At 40.3% G+C, this 14,603-nt stretch overlaps 1 protein-coding gene across 6 annotated transcripts in view; it reads left to right on the top strand.

Annotated features, from left to right (window-relative positions):
- LOC142397988 (teneurin-3) overlaps positions 1 to 14,603 on the top strand; it is a 142,365-nt gene that overhangs the window by 120,876 nt on the left and 6,886 nt on the right. For all 6 annotated transcript variants that reach the window (XM_075481871.1, XM_075481868.1, XM_075481867.1 and 3 more), the window contains 5 exons: positions 3,459 to 3,691; positions 5,391 to 5,545; positions 9,154 to 10,037; positions 11,160 to 11,335; positions 12,370 to 12,605. In XM_075481871.1, the coding sequence (XP_075337986.1) occupies positions 3,459 to 3,691; positions 5,391 to 5,545; positions 9,154 to 10,037; positions 11,160 to 11,335; positions 12,370 to 12,605 (1,684 nt within the window). The remainder of the gene's footprint in view (positions 1 to 3,458; positions 3,692 to 5,390; positions 5,546 to 9,153; positions 10,038 to 11,159; positions 11,336 to 12,369; positions 12,606 to 14,603) is intronic.

Below are 14,603 nucleotides of genomic sequence, written 5' to 3'. Positions count from 1 at the left end.
TAACATTTACGGAATAGACAAAAACTGTGTTATGACTCATTTATGAATCCTGAAGGCTTGCGGTAAGGTGTTCAACTTAATATGGGCATCAAAATGAAGCCGATGAAGGGAGCATGGACTGAGAGTGACGCATAGCAGCTTTTTGTCTCGAAAGCTGCTGAATTCTGCATCAGTCCAACCTGATCTCATGATTGAATGTGATATAGCTACGTTGATCCACGGTGCAACAATTTTACAGTTACTTTGTTTTTCCTACCGTGCTGCCTCACTGATGCAAGTATAGCTTTGATTTGTCAGCATATCAACGTCATACGTCTCCATACATGTTGACCACGAACATTTGAAAGGGAGAAGGAAGGGATTGCAGAAGATGTCGATTCACTTACCCTCATGCAAAAGATCGCTAGAATAAGACCCGTCCTATGCAGTGTTTTTCTCAATCGTTTTTACTTCTCTACCTCTCATAATTCCTTGGATTTTATTGTACTCTCACCTGCAAATGGTTAGGATCTACAAATGTATGGTTACAGTAGGTCTACTAGTTACAAACTACAGAGTTTGGCAATGACATGCTGCTTATGATTTGCACGTCTCGTTGCTTATCGGTGGCAACTCCCTGCCACGGTGCCACATGCACTTTGCCCGGCACATAGTTACAGCCTACGTTGCCCAAAAACATATCTAATCCACGTCTTCAGGTGATCCATAGTTGATCTGTCAGAGGCATCTGAATCTCTGCAAGGCAACGCCTGCACCCAACACAGTGAGTGTGGCTGTCTGACCTGGAGTTGACTGGCACATCCATTTGCACCTGTGACAGTTGTGGTTTAGCTGTGAAGATGTTTTAAAAGATGCAGGGAACTTCATAAAAAAAAAGTAGTCAGGTGGCAGTTGTTTGAATTTATTTGACTCACAAAGAGCTGTCTGAAGGTAATATAAAGACCAAATTAAAATCCCTTCACAACATACATCTGTTTCAACACGAGAAGCTTCCCAAAACTAATATTTATTGCATGACTGTTTCATTGGACAATAAAATACCAGACCAGGTGTCTCATTTATTATGTCCACCCCCTGCAGGTTGACTGTAAAGGAAGGAGCTACTAATGTTTGACTTGCTGAATAGTTTATAGGAACTTGATAGCAGACCACCTATTTTGAACATTTACTTTGACTCATAATGGCTGTCAGGTTTTATGACTCCATCTTTATCATTTTACATAGATGTTTCATTGCCACATTTATTTTGCCATCACATTATCCACTTCCAGAGGCAACCACTATTGAGTGAGATACCATTAAGCTCGAGTACAACCAGAGAGCCGTGTTTACGACTGTACTGTAAAACGAGCTTGTTTTTCATTTTAACTGCTTCTGTTTTGAGCTCTTTAATTATATTTAAGCACCTGCTATGCATTGATTCTGCCTTAATTCAATTGTTTTTAAATATCTCAAGTTTGTTGAAATCCAATGTCAAACACAATTATAAATTAGTTGGTACACTTTATGACTGCGAACAGAGGCGATAACAGACATGAGTCGTAATATCTTAAGAGTCTTAATCCTTGCTATATTTGTACTCTAATCTTTTCTTTGACAGTTAAATCATGTAAAGAGGAAAACCAGATGCCATTAATTGTCACACTTTGTTAACAGAAGCCAGGCATTTCTGTCATTTCCAGAGGCTTCACCTCACGGGAGACTGATAATAAATGAAATGATCTGGCACACAAGTTGTCATTTTGGCTTTGCAAACTGGAACCCCACTGTGGTGGTATCCGGTTAAATTTAGTTTAACTTCCATCTTTGCAACCTTCTGTTTCCACTTTTTCCATCCTAAAAGTGCTCTAACATTTTCCCCTGCTATGGAAATTCTTCCCACTGTCTATACACAACATAAATATAGGAATAATTATTTCCCCTTCAGTTCATTATCTATGCACATGACAATGTTGCTCTTAATTGGAAGTCGATAATAGGGTTTGTTTTTTAAGCAGCCGTTGCACAACAACAAAGTTTCTCTTAATTAGCATTTCATGATGCGTGTTTCAGGAAATTACAGCTTAATGACAGCTTGAAAACAAAGAATGAGTGTTTGTATTCATTTTTCTCCTTTCAAATTCAATGTACAGTGGCAAACTAATTCATAATACGTAAAGCGGACATATGCTTTTCTTTCTGTTGTATGTTATTACATTGCCAATGGTTCTTGTTAAGCGGGGCAAAGTTATTTAAAAGAAAAAGATTTTAAGAGTCCTTATAACACTGTTTCCGGTTTAAGTTTTATTCAATTTTATTTATTTTGTTTAATTATCATTCCTTTCTGTGCTGATGAAAGATGTCTTTATGCTATTTAAGTCAGACTGCGATCGTCTCGCTACATGTATGTACACATTACTGTCAGATTAAGGAGTAGTAAAGGAATCTAATGAACTCCCTCAGAAAAATTAATACTACTACTAAGTCTTTCGGCAACATTTCACTCACTGCGCTGACTTCTGTTTAAGCTCGCAGAGGATTTCCACATCCGTCTGCATTTTAACACGTTTCTGACACAAACACCCGTTAAAAAGGGACAGAGGTAGATTTTATTTTCTTATATATGGCTGATAACTGAGAGACTAAAACCGCTTTTACCCCACATACATCTAATATTCCACATTAGATTCAAATCCACCCTTTTAAAAACTTTTTTTTTTTTTAATTTTTTTTTTTTAAAAGAATCAATAAAACAAGGGATTGTATTTTGGAATTTAAGACTGGTGCCCCCCTGAGCTTGTTGTCCCACTGGGGGTGCATGATGTTTAAATACGGGCACAATATCAACCATTCAAGCCTTGGACCTGGGCTTTGGAATTAAGCTTTTTGAACTTCCAAACCAGATGAAGGTTGAAGCTATGCTTACGAGCATCGAGTGCTGTCTGGCGGCAGGATTCTGGAAGCTGGCCAATCAGAATAAAGTGCACTTTTTGGGAGGGGAGGGGGGTCTTAAGAGACCATTTATTCCTCTTTCATGGCAGGAAGCTTAACTAACATGCAACAAACCAGTCAATGTGCGATAAATATGGATTTTTTTTTCCTTTTAAAAAAAAAAAACAGAATAAAGAGCAGGAGATAAGCAGAATATGTTTACTTTAAGGAAATGTGTGATAGTTGGGAAGGATTTACTTTTATTTGTTCTTTTTTTTTTTTTACTCTCACAATCTTTCATCACCTACAATGTTTTGGAAGACAATCTGGACAATCCTTCAGAATCTACCCAATCAAAGATTCCTACATCTTTTTTTTAATTGTATTACTCTCTTCATTTTTGTCTTGTTTTGTTTGTCCTCTCCAGATGGTAGATCTGACTTTTTAGGTGTAAAACTGCACCATTAAAGGACAGTAAGAAAAGAGCTATTCAGTAAAATCATTGTCCGCTACTGCGATATATAACCGAGTTGTCATCTCGCATGCAGCAACAACCCAGCACACCGGTATTATCTGGCAACTGATCCTGTTACCGGCCAGCTCTATGTATCTGACACAAACTCCCGGCGGATCTACCGACCAAAGACTCTGAGCGGAACCAAGGACCTGCAGGCGAACGCAGAGGTGGTTGCAGGAACTGGTGAACACTGTCTGCCCTTTGATGAGAACCACTGTGGCGATGGAGGAAAAGCTCCAGAGGCATCCCTCACAGGACCCAAAGGTATTATTTAAAACTAATGAAGATGTTGTGCTCAAATGGAGGGGTGGAACGCGGTGATGGGTTTCTCATACATGAGTGGCACCTGATAGATTGAAATTTATGTGTGCTTTGGGCTTTGTGGCATCTAATGGCTTCCTCCTTAGAATGAATTCATTTTGGTCCTGGTTTTGATGTTAAAATTAAAAGCCAACAGGTTTGCATACACAAAAAGAAATCCAGATTCTTTGGAAATTAAAACCATGCACGGCTCCCAATAATAAAGCTGTAACCTGAAAGAAATGTAAAGCAATACTTGTGTTGCATGTTGCATATTCATATTTTTTTTTAAAAATCACATAATTCTTAAGTTTAATTCTTTTTTTATTGGTGTTTTGTTGAACAAACCACTCTTCTGAGAGTTGAGCCTCCAGGCTTTTAAAGCTCGCAGTAAAGTAACTGCTACCCAGACTTTTCCATAAATTCCTCTGAAATTAAAGGCCGTGATGAATTGTTTTACGCTTGTTGCTGTTCACTGAGTGCCAACCGCCAGACTTCAGCTAAGCGATAAAGGCTTGAGTGAAGACGATCTGTGGAGACGACTCTAATGATGGAGTGGGTGGAAGCCCGGACCGGAGAAGAAACAGCAGATGGCTCCTTTTTTTATTTTTTTTTATTTGCTCTTCTCAGACATTTGCTGAACTCTGCTCAAATGTGACACATTTCATCTGTCTGAGAATCTCAGGCTGTCAGATAGCCAGCACCCGCAAGCTCCCACGGCTCGTCAATGTTTTAGCAGAAAGCAATCTTGTGCAGACCTAGCCACAGGTCAAACCAAACCACTAACCTTCCATAGAGGCTTTTAAAGACTTCATTGAAAAATTAATTCTCTGGAGGTAAGAGTAAAGTTATAGCACATTTATAACATTGTAATTCCTTTAAAAACTAAAGAGTAATACTGCTGTCAGTCTGAAATTAAACCTCAGACCACAGCATGTTAAGTTCAATGTGGAGAATGAAAAACAGCCTCCCTGCTTGTGAGGTATGGCTGAATTCCCATCGGTGTTGATCGCTATTAAGCAGCATGGTGACAAAGGGAGTGATGTGGAAGCTGCCACGTCCTGTTAATGTATTTCCCCAGTTTGGGACATACGATTATTGCAACTCCAAACTGGCAAGGCTGCAACCTAGAAGTCTGCGCTAGCACTCAATCACTGAGACAATTTCGTCCACACTTGTCACCAAGGCAACTGTTTGTCTTTCACCTCCCTCATGTAAAACTGTCAGACACTGTCATTTCCATTCCCATGGTTATTTATTCCTCTAATGGCCTGTTGGATTGTTGATGATTACAGAAGTAAAAAATTCTCCACAAAGCACCACTTATTGACACCCCCACCTCCCGAGGTCGTTTTTAGACATGGGGTTACAAGACGAGACAAGTGCATATATACCGTATGAATACAGCCTTTCCCACTTCTGCCTAAGAAATTATTTAATACCAGAAAAGCAGCTTGTGCATTATTGATGTCTGTGCTTTTTGCAGTGACCTGAATAATGGGAAGGCGAGCTTGACACATGTATCCATCCTGTTCTGTCCACCGAGTCATGCAAGCAGAGATGTGGCACATCTCCCATGTTTCCCTGTCATTGTAAGCTCTTTTTTTCCCCCCCTTTGTTTTCCCCTCTTTTCTCATTTCTCCCTCCTACCCGTTTTCAACAGGGATCGCCGTGGACAAGAACGGGCTGATCTATTTTGTAGATGGCACCACAATCAGAAAAGTGGACCAAAATGGTATCGTCTCCACTTTCCTTGGTTCCAATGACCTGACATCGGCTCGTCCTCTGACCTGTGACAGCAGCATGGACATCAATCAGGTGACTTAAATAAAATAGTGCCAGACAGCCGGTAACATGGGCAGAATGCTTTTGCAGAGTGTGTTACAGTGCCACCTTGTGCCCCCAGCCCTCTAACCCTGTCTCAGCTTGGTCACTCATCAGCGACATGCTTTGTTGTGCTACTGCACAGACTCACACAAACTTATACCCCTTATACGGTTATATGCAGGATAACAAATGGTTTTCAAGCAACAACAACACAGGCAGGGGGATTTTATTGGATTTTATTATCATTATTCTGATTATTTATTTCACCTCAGAGACTCTGTTATTAAAAGAAGTATCCAAACTCGTTGGGAATAGTTTTTATGCTTGTTGCTGGAATACCAAAAGCTGTTTCTGAGAATTTAAATAATTGCTGCAGAAACCCTTTGCTCTTTTCTGGTTACAAATATTTGATAGCATTTTAGTATCTGGAAGTTTGAGTTTAATTCATATGTTATTCCATCAAATTAAAGCAGTTTCTGCTCATGGTTTTAATTGCCCCTTAGGCTCCATCTAATTTTTTCATGAATGTGTTCAGTGAATTGATTCCTGCAGGAAATATAATTTATTATCTTAAAGTTCAGTTTTTGTTTCATTCTGACCATCTGAGCTACTTTGTCTGATCTGTTTCATGTGGTTGCTGCTCTCTATCATGCACGGAGAACTCTAAGCAGCAGAATTTTAATCTTGATGAGCATTTATGGAATAAGTAAATTATGAATTTTAAAAAAGTCAATTTAATTGATCTTACTCAATGAAACCGTGACATAAACACAAAATCCTACAACATTAACAGTACGAGTTGCGAAGATGTGAAGAAGCCCAAGATGTAGAAAATGTTTTTTAACCTCTTAAGCCAACGAAAGCAGAGCGCTTTCCCTGCCTGTACACGGGTTGAAATATGCAATGAGGATGAGATTTTTGCAGGAAGCGAGAACACGAAGTGCAAAACGTGATGCGTTTTCAGGTCAAAGCTGATGAAATGGAAGGTAGCGGTAGCCCATGTAGCTGGAGATAAATTCATGTGTAGTTTTTGACCAGGAACGCTCAAGATTGTGGACACTCACGCTGCACATGATAACAGGCTTGCTGCAAATAAAACCATTTCTCTGGCAGAACCTGACCACGGCCAGCTTTGTCCAAAAGAAATTGACAGTGAGGTGAGACATAAAAGCAGGGTCCTGTCGGGATGCAATGGGTAAAAGGATTCTAATATTGTGACTCTTTTTCCAAAATACAGGTGCAGTTTTCTGTGCTTCAACATTAATATCCAGCCTCACTTTGCTCCGTAAGAGTTTTGAGATCTGATTTAAGATGCATAAAAATGAAAAAGAATACCAAAAGAAGGGCTTTTATCACATCAATATGTATGCTTTCACACCATGATCTGTTTACTGCTTTTGCTGTTGAGAATGTAATTGCCTCAGGTACTCCCACGTCAACAATGTGTGTGCAAGTCAAAAGTGCTGCCGTTTTAGCTAACCTGTTTAAATTATAATTACAGTGCTTGTGTATTAATGCAGATCAGCTAACAAAAAAAAGTAGATAAAAATGACCCCAGTCAATAGCAAACGAGCCCCACAGAGGTTTCACAAACTGTCTCTTATTTAGGGATGAAATAATAATAGGAATACAAAATCAAATTATGGTCTGCTGTTGGCAATATATGAGTATTTTTCAAGTTAATAGAAGAGAATGCAAACAGTTTGTGTATGTGCGTGGGTGGTAAACATGAAGGGGGTAAACATGAGAGAACATTAAGACAAAGGATTAGGCTTGTCACTTTTTTGCTAATTAACCAAGTCATTTGGCACAAGGCAATAAAGACATGGTTTTTGGCGAGGTTTTGATCCTTGGGCATCCGAGCTCCAGAACTGGCTCATTGCAGTTTAACTAGCAGCAGCCTTAAAGGCATTTTTGTTTTATTATTAATCACTCAGTGGAAAAGAACAATTCAGGAGTGTTTTGGCAGTTTTAATGACATGGTTTTATATCTGAAGGCCACACCAGTCATTTGTGCTGTTACAAATAAGCTTTTTATTCACTGACATATTTCAGACAAGCAGTCTGTTATGGCTGGCCTGGACTATAACTTTGGCTCATACTTATTATTTTTCAAGATGCGAATAATTCTCCCATCACTCCTGTGAGACTTTTTTTTTTTTTTGCAATTTTGGTCTAATTTGCTGTCTGTCATTGGTCAACCTACAGTATGTCATTTTTCTCTCGCCGATTACTGCACCAGCTCATACAGCGTGACTGGAGATGGAATGTGTTAAGTGCATGCTCAGTGTTCTTTTGCGAGCTATATTGGGAGCTAAGTCACACTGGCTACTTAGTTTGAAATCTGTCGCAGGATGTCATAGCGTGGCCAGACTTGTCCTTCAAGCTGATAGATCGGCACTAGCAGAAAGTTAAAATATGCAAGGATTAAAAGTATCAACTGTAGAATGTAGGAAATAGATTGACGTGGCCACTGTGATTGTGGACACATTTAAAGGCTTAGTGGGTCAGCGGCTTGTCAGTCACAATATATCTCTGCCCTAAAGCTTTCTCTTGTTTATCGTTTAAATTCACTCCAAGTGGGACTGTAATTGATAACATAAGAATTTTGATTCTTGAAATAGGTCACAAATCAGTAAGAAGATTAAGCATCTCAAAGAATTCTCCTAAAACCACAGGAGTTGCCCCCTGTCGGCCAATAGATAGAGCGCATGTTGTTGTGAGGAGAGTTTGTCTGTTTCAAATAGTCCATGGTATCAACACGAGATAAATAATGAGCTCATATATTTAAAAAAAAGACATATCTATTAAGCTCTCCTTTAAAATCACTGAATATATTTCACATCTTACATACTAACAGTATGAGTGACAATCATACAAGTAGATTGAACTTTTCTTAGAATATGCATCCACAACCCAAAAAGGATATTTCAGCAGTTCGAACAGTTAGAAAGCCTCATCTATGGGAAAACACATGGTCTGCATAAGACGACTGAAAATGGAGTAAGCTTGAAAGGGAGCAGGGCTTTGTCGTTCTGCACTGTATAAATCAATATACAAATATGTTCTTTATCTAGACCATTGTGTATTTATGGCTTCTTGAATTGCATATGGTATTTTCCATTACTACATTGTTGCCTGACTCACTTTAATCATAGCCCAATAGCTCTATTAAAGAGGCCAGTATACTCTATCAGAATTGCTTGTCAGATGCTGTAGATATGCCCTCCCCTGATCACAATGGATTACATGCTTCTGTGCAAGACCATTTCTGTCACTCATTGACAATCTGCCATTCACAGCAAGCTGTGTTGAGGTGAGAAAGGGACCAGGGTTTGTATGTCTCTCTTCCTCTTCTTTCAATCTTGACACAGCAACATCTTCCACTTTTGAAATTCAGTCTGTACATGTTCAAAAGGCATTCATTTGGCCATGTGTACAGACTATGACTTCTAGTCACATCCAAAAGTGCATAAAATGCATAGAACAATGTTTTATTTATCATAGAATAACTGAGGAAAGCGTCTTAACAACAATATTATGGGCTTGAAAATCTCCAGGATGGCAGGTTTGTAACCAATTAATGTCCTGTATTTCAGGTGATTTTGGAGTGGCCCACAGATCTAGCAGTCAGCCCTATGGACAACTCCCTGTATGTGCTTGACAACAACATAGTGCTGCGCATCACAGAGAACGGTCAAGTGAGCATTGCTGCTGGCCGACCTATCCACTGCCCACTGGCGGGACTGGAGCGTGGTGTAGCCAGTGGTCAAAGGGCACAGTTAACCCCACTAGAGTCTGCTGTTTCCATTGCCATAACGTACCATGGTGCCATCTATATAGCAGAAACAGATGAGAGAAAGATGAGTAGGATCCGCAAGGTTTCCGTGGATGGCGAGATAACACATTTGGCCGGAGTTCCCTCCGACTGCGACTGCAAGAATGATGCCAATTGCGACTGCTACCAGACAGGAGATGGCTATGCCAAAGATGCAAGGTTCAATGCTCCATCTTCTTTAGTGGCAGCTCCAGATGGAACGCTCTACGTGGCTGACCTAGGGAACATCAGAATCCGGGCCATCTCTAGAAACGGGCCAACTTTGACTTCCAGTGCCAATGCATATGAGGTGGCCTCCCCGGATGCCCAGGAGCTGTATACGTTTGACAGCAATGGTACACACCAACACACTGCTAGCCTGCTCACAGGCGACTTGAAATACACCTTCAGCTACAGCACAGAGAATGACATCACGGCCGTCACTGACAGCAGCGGCAACACTCTAAGAATCCGAAGGGATCCTAATCGCATGCCGGTACGCATCGTGGCCCCTGACAACCAGGTGATCTGGTTGACTATGGGCACCAATGGTGGACTGAAAACTCTCACGACGCAGGGCCAGGAGCTGGTGCTTCTCACTTACCATGGTAATAATGGTCTGCTGGCCACAAAGACCTCGGAGATTGGCTGGACAACTTTCTACGAGTAAGTAAAATTAATATTGGCAAGATCATTCTGTGGAACTGTTTACATCATTTGCCAAAGTCTGATTGATTTAGATTTCAACTCGTTTATACCCTCTGATTTTGGAAACAGCCCACAGTGCAAATTAAAATACACCTCCTACTTTGTGCATACTAATACAAACTGTGTATACTTATGTGATGGTTAGGGGGCAAAAGAGTACCGTCTGCTTCTGAGGGATTAGAAGGCAGTTTTAACAGTCTTGTGATTGAAATATTTAGTTTACAAAGTTTTTTTTGAGCTAATTATCTATTATTACTATTAATACTGCTCATACACTGCCGTTTTAATCTAAACCTAAAGTCATACGCACAAATACAACAGAAGGTTTTCTACATCTGTGTCAGAATATATACGCGTTCCTTCTGGTCCCACAGCAGCGCAGGTTTACCCTATTTATGGTAATAATACTTACCTGCAAACTGCTCCAGGGTGCACATTTAATTGAAATCTAATTATAAAATTTGCCTCAAATCTGTCAAATAGACTAGTTAGGCTTCAATAATTCACTGTCCATAAAGTACGTCTTATATTTGTCTTTTTAGTTTTTACTTGACTAGTGTTTCAGCATGTTGCTGTTCGTTTTTAAAGTGAGCGTAGATAATGGTAAAATGATCAACTGATCCATTCTGATAAGACACCAGCACTTTCTATTATAATCTCACTATCGTTGGCCTCAGTGATTGATCCCCCCCCCTTGTGTTATTCCCTGTCATATCACATTATACCATGGATGATATCCTCACTATAACTAAAAAAGCCAAGCCGCCACTTGCGATTATGACACATCAATCATCCAAATAACTGAATTCATTCCAAGTCTACAAAATTATTTTTCTACGAAAGTGATAGCTGATGAGATGTGTCACTCAACAATTGTGCTTTAGTGTTTATTTATTTAGTTTTCCTAACAAACATCCCTCTTCTTATGCTCTGGAAATGGAACATATCCGGGATAGGAAATGTGACATTTTAATTACAAGAGAGTCAGTGGTCTCATTCAAAGAGCTGATAATTGAATGCATTGTAGCGCTGAGAGCCCTCATACATATCAATGCTTTGTCATTTCTTTTTGTCAAACAGCTATGACAGCGAAGGCCGGCTAATGAATGTGACGTTCCCCACTGGAATGGTGAATAACTTGTACACAGAGATGAACAGTGCTCTGACGGTGGATATTGAAAGCTCCTTGACAGAGGAGGAAATCAGCATCACAACGAATACCTCGACCATTCGTGCCTTCTACACTCTGGCTCAGGGTAAGCCCTCGCTGCTCATCTTCCCCACAAGAACAGTTGTTATTTGTCATTGTTTCAGGGGTCGGCGGGGCAATGTTGAGTAAGCCTAAAGGCTGAGTTATACTTCTTTTAACTGCCCTTGCGCTTGCGTCTTGCGCGTATGTTAATGGCTCGAGACGTTTATACTTCATTTTGCTTTGTCGGCGCTTGCGTGTGCTGCGTGGCGATTCACCGCCAGGACAGTAGGTGGAGTAGCGGGTTTTTTCAATGACAAGCCTACTATGATGAAAGCAAATTCACCGCCAGGACCTCTTCGAGTGGATTCATGCTTCTTCTTCTTGTAAATAGCCGGTATTTTGTCAGATTTTCAACACCTTGGGGGTCTAAACGACTACTTTCTCGCCTGAAAATGTTTCAAATGTTGCTAAAGTTATATATTTACAGAGTTTATAGCTTAAGGGAAATCAGCTTTTCAGGCTGGCTGATTTGGGCTCGGACAGGAGTGAAGTGCACTGTGTGTAAACGCTCTGCATACTGTCAGATCGATGAGTATGCCGTTTTCAAGTAGTAGGCGGTTTTGAACACAGCCAGTGGCTTGTGCTTGCGTCTTGCGTAAAGTTTAGAAAATTGAGGTGACACACGCAAGCACGCAAGGGGGGGCTTGCAACCGCGCAAGGGCTTGCGTTGCGTCTTGCGTTACCGACTATAAACCAGGCTTAAGTCGTGTATCATTACAACTCAGGGGGTCTGACAGACGACAGTGTAAATGATTACTCTCTGGGAGTCTGGGTTGGGGTGTCAGAGTCAGGGAGACGCATCAACCTCCGTACTAAGTGGTTTCCACTCTCTGCCACAGTCATATGGTCAATTTATTTCTTTACATCATTCATGTTCTTTCCTTTCACCTGGAAGTTATCAGATTTCAAATAACAAAGACTTTAAGCTGAATTACATACAAGTCATAGTCACCCCAGGAGACTGTCAGCCATGTTAGTTCCAGAGTGTAATTATCTTTTCCCATGTTTTAATTTTCACTTTGTGTTGACTATAAACAGACCAGTGTAGAAGTAGCTATCAAGTGGGCTTTGACAACTCGCTGAGGATTACCTATGCCAACGGGATGGACACCCATTACCAGACAGAGCCCCACATCCTGGCAGGAGCTGCCAACCCGACGGTCGCCAGGCGAAACATGAGTCTGCCAGGGGAGAGTGGACAGAACTTGGTTGAGTGGCGTTTCCGCAAAGAACAAGCCAGAGGAAAAGTTATCGTGTTTGGACGCAAGCTGAGGGTATGTCCGGGTCTCTTTTTTTTTGTTTGTTTTTTTTATTCCCCTTGATGGCACATCACACACGATGAGTCACGCCTATGACACACTTAACAAAAAAAGTTAGAGAGAATGCGGTTCTTGACCAATCATTTAAATCCAATTAAAATAAAGCGAGGACAAACTCATCACATGTTGAGCCAAGCAACACGTTTCAAATGAGGGTGGAGATGAGATGAAAGGTTAAACTAAATCTAGAATGTTGGCAGCCTGCTGCAGTGGCTCTGCAATATTTTTTTCTAATGAGATATTTTTCTGTGGAAGCACATTTTTCCACACTGGTTTGGATGCTGTGCTGCTGGAAAGATTTGTCCTGGTTACACTGCCACCGTTTCACATTTGTTATGATGCATAACCATGGCAACAGGAATGTTGCTTGCATGTTGGAGGAGTTGTTTGAGCTTTCCAAAGCCTATGTTGGCTGGAATTGGATCCCAAATACAGATGAATTGAAGAGGAGATGTCAACAATGTAGAAACAAAAAATGAAGAGAAAAGGAGGGAAAAGTTCAACAATTTATTGTGCCGATCATCACAGAGCTGCGAGATTGTTGGCAGATAAATTGGACAATCTTGGAGCCCTGATGAAGACGCAGTAGGAGTATCAAGAAAGCAATGCTATTTTTCACCAAGACCCGGCAGCATGAACAACTAACACTTCTCCATGTTGCTTCAAGACTATATGGTCAGACAGAGACTACAGACAGAGGTAACAGTGAAGGAGGGGGATTACAGAGCTTGTTAACAACAGCTAGAATAGAATAGAAAAATACTATCCATCCCCCAATGGGGGCAATTCAAATACGATGGTGTAATCCTGGAGATGTCACAGGAGTGAAGGAGGGTCTCTCCACCCCAGTTGTCTATAGAGAGAGTTCACCTGTGTTACCAGTCAATGTTGTCATCGGTTTAGCTGCAAAAACAACACCCAAACCCATCGATGCTGAAGGCATCTCTGCTACACTTTTTAATTGTCAGCTGATTTTTATTTTATGATTTTAGAATCTATCTATGAAAATAACTATTTCTACAGCAGCAATATAATTTCCCTTTGTGAATTAATAAAGTATTTAGTTAGATGGATAGATGTCATCATCTACTGTTTGTGATGTTTTTAAAAGAAGTAAACAGATGTCATGGCTAAAAACCAAGGTTGAATGGTCATGATCATCAGGAAAACAAACAATTTTATGATTCCAATCATTGCATGACCTCAAAACACCCCTGGAAATGAATGTTAATGAACACATTTCATTACTGCAATTTTTCCACGCAAATGAAAATATAAACAAGATCTCTACTGCGTCCCCGCGCTCTGATTCATTTAAGAGGAACTTGAACTGGAAGAGACAGAGTGGGAAACTGTCTTGTGATCTGAATAATCAAAATCTTAAATGATTTGGGGGAATCATAAACGCCGTGACTTTCTTGGAGAAGGGTCACCCGGCTTATTATAAGAGTGAAGTTGAAAAGCGAGGATCGGTAATAGGACGGAGCTCATTTGTTGGACTTTCACTTCTGTGATGGCCCCATTAATGAATGATAAATCCATGTTTTTGAGTAACCAAACAACATATTTTTAAGGCAAGAAAATACTAATCCTGTAACCTTACTAACCACAGCGATGTGTTTCATGAATTAATAATCTAAGTAAATTAGTTCTTCGTTTTAAAATCCAGATCAAACTGGCCAAAAACTGCCATGTGCTTACGTCTCTGTAATTCTAACCTTGAAATTTCTGTATTTTGTGCCTTTAGTTTAAATTTCTCAGTCACAACAATTACCTTAATTTAGAAGGTCATCAATATTTTAATACTTTACATAACTCCACCTCTTCTTACTCCTCCTTCCTAGACTGATGCAGATTTATGATACCTGGGACTTCCTGAACCTAACTTGGGTGGTTACTTTGCCTCATGGTAGTTTTTGTCACCACTAAATTTGGGAGCTTTTTATTTAAGTA

The sequence above is a fragment of the Odontesthes bonariensis genome, chromosome 13 (genome assembly GCF_027942865.1).
Source record: "Odontesthes bonariensis isolate fOdoBon6 chromosome 13, fOdoBon6.hap1, whole genome shotgun sequence".
Taxonomy (NCBI): domain Eukaryota; kingdom Metazoa; phylum Chordata; class Actinopteri; order Atheriniformes; family Atherinopsidae; genus Odontesthes; species Odontesthes bonariensis.
Note: the sequence above shows the minus strand (reverse complement) of the source record. Positions and strands in the feature narration are given on the sequence as shown.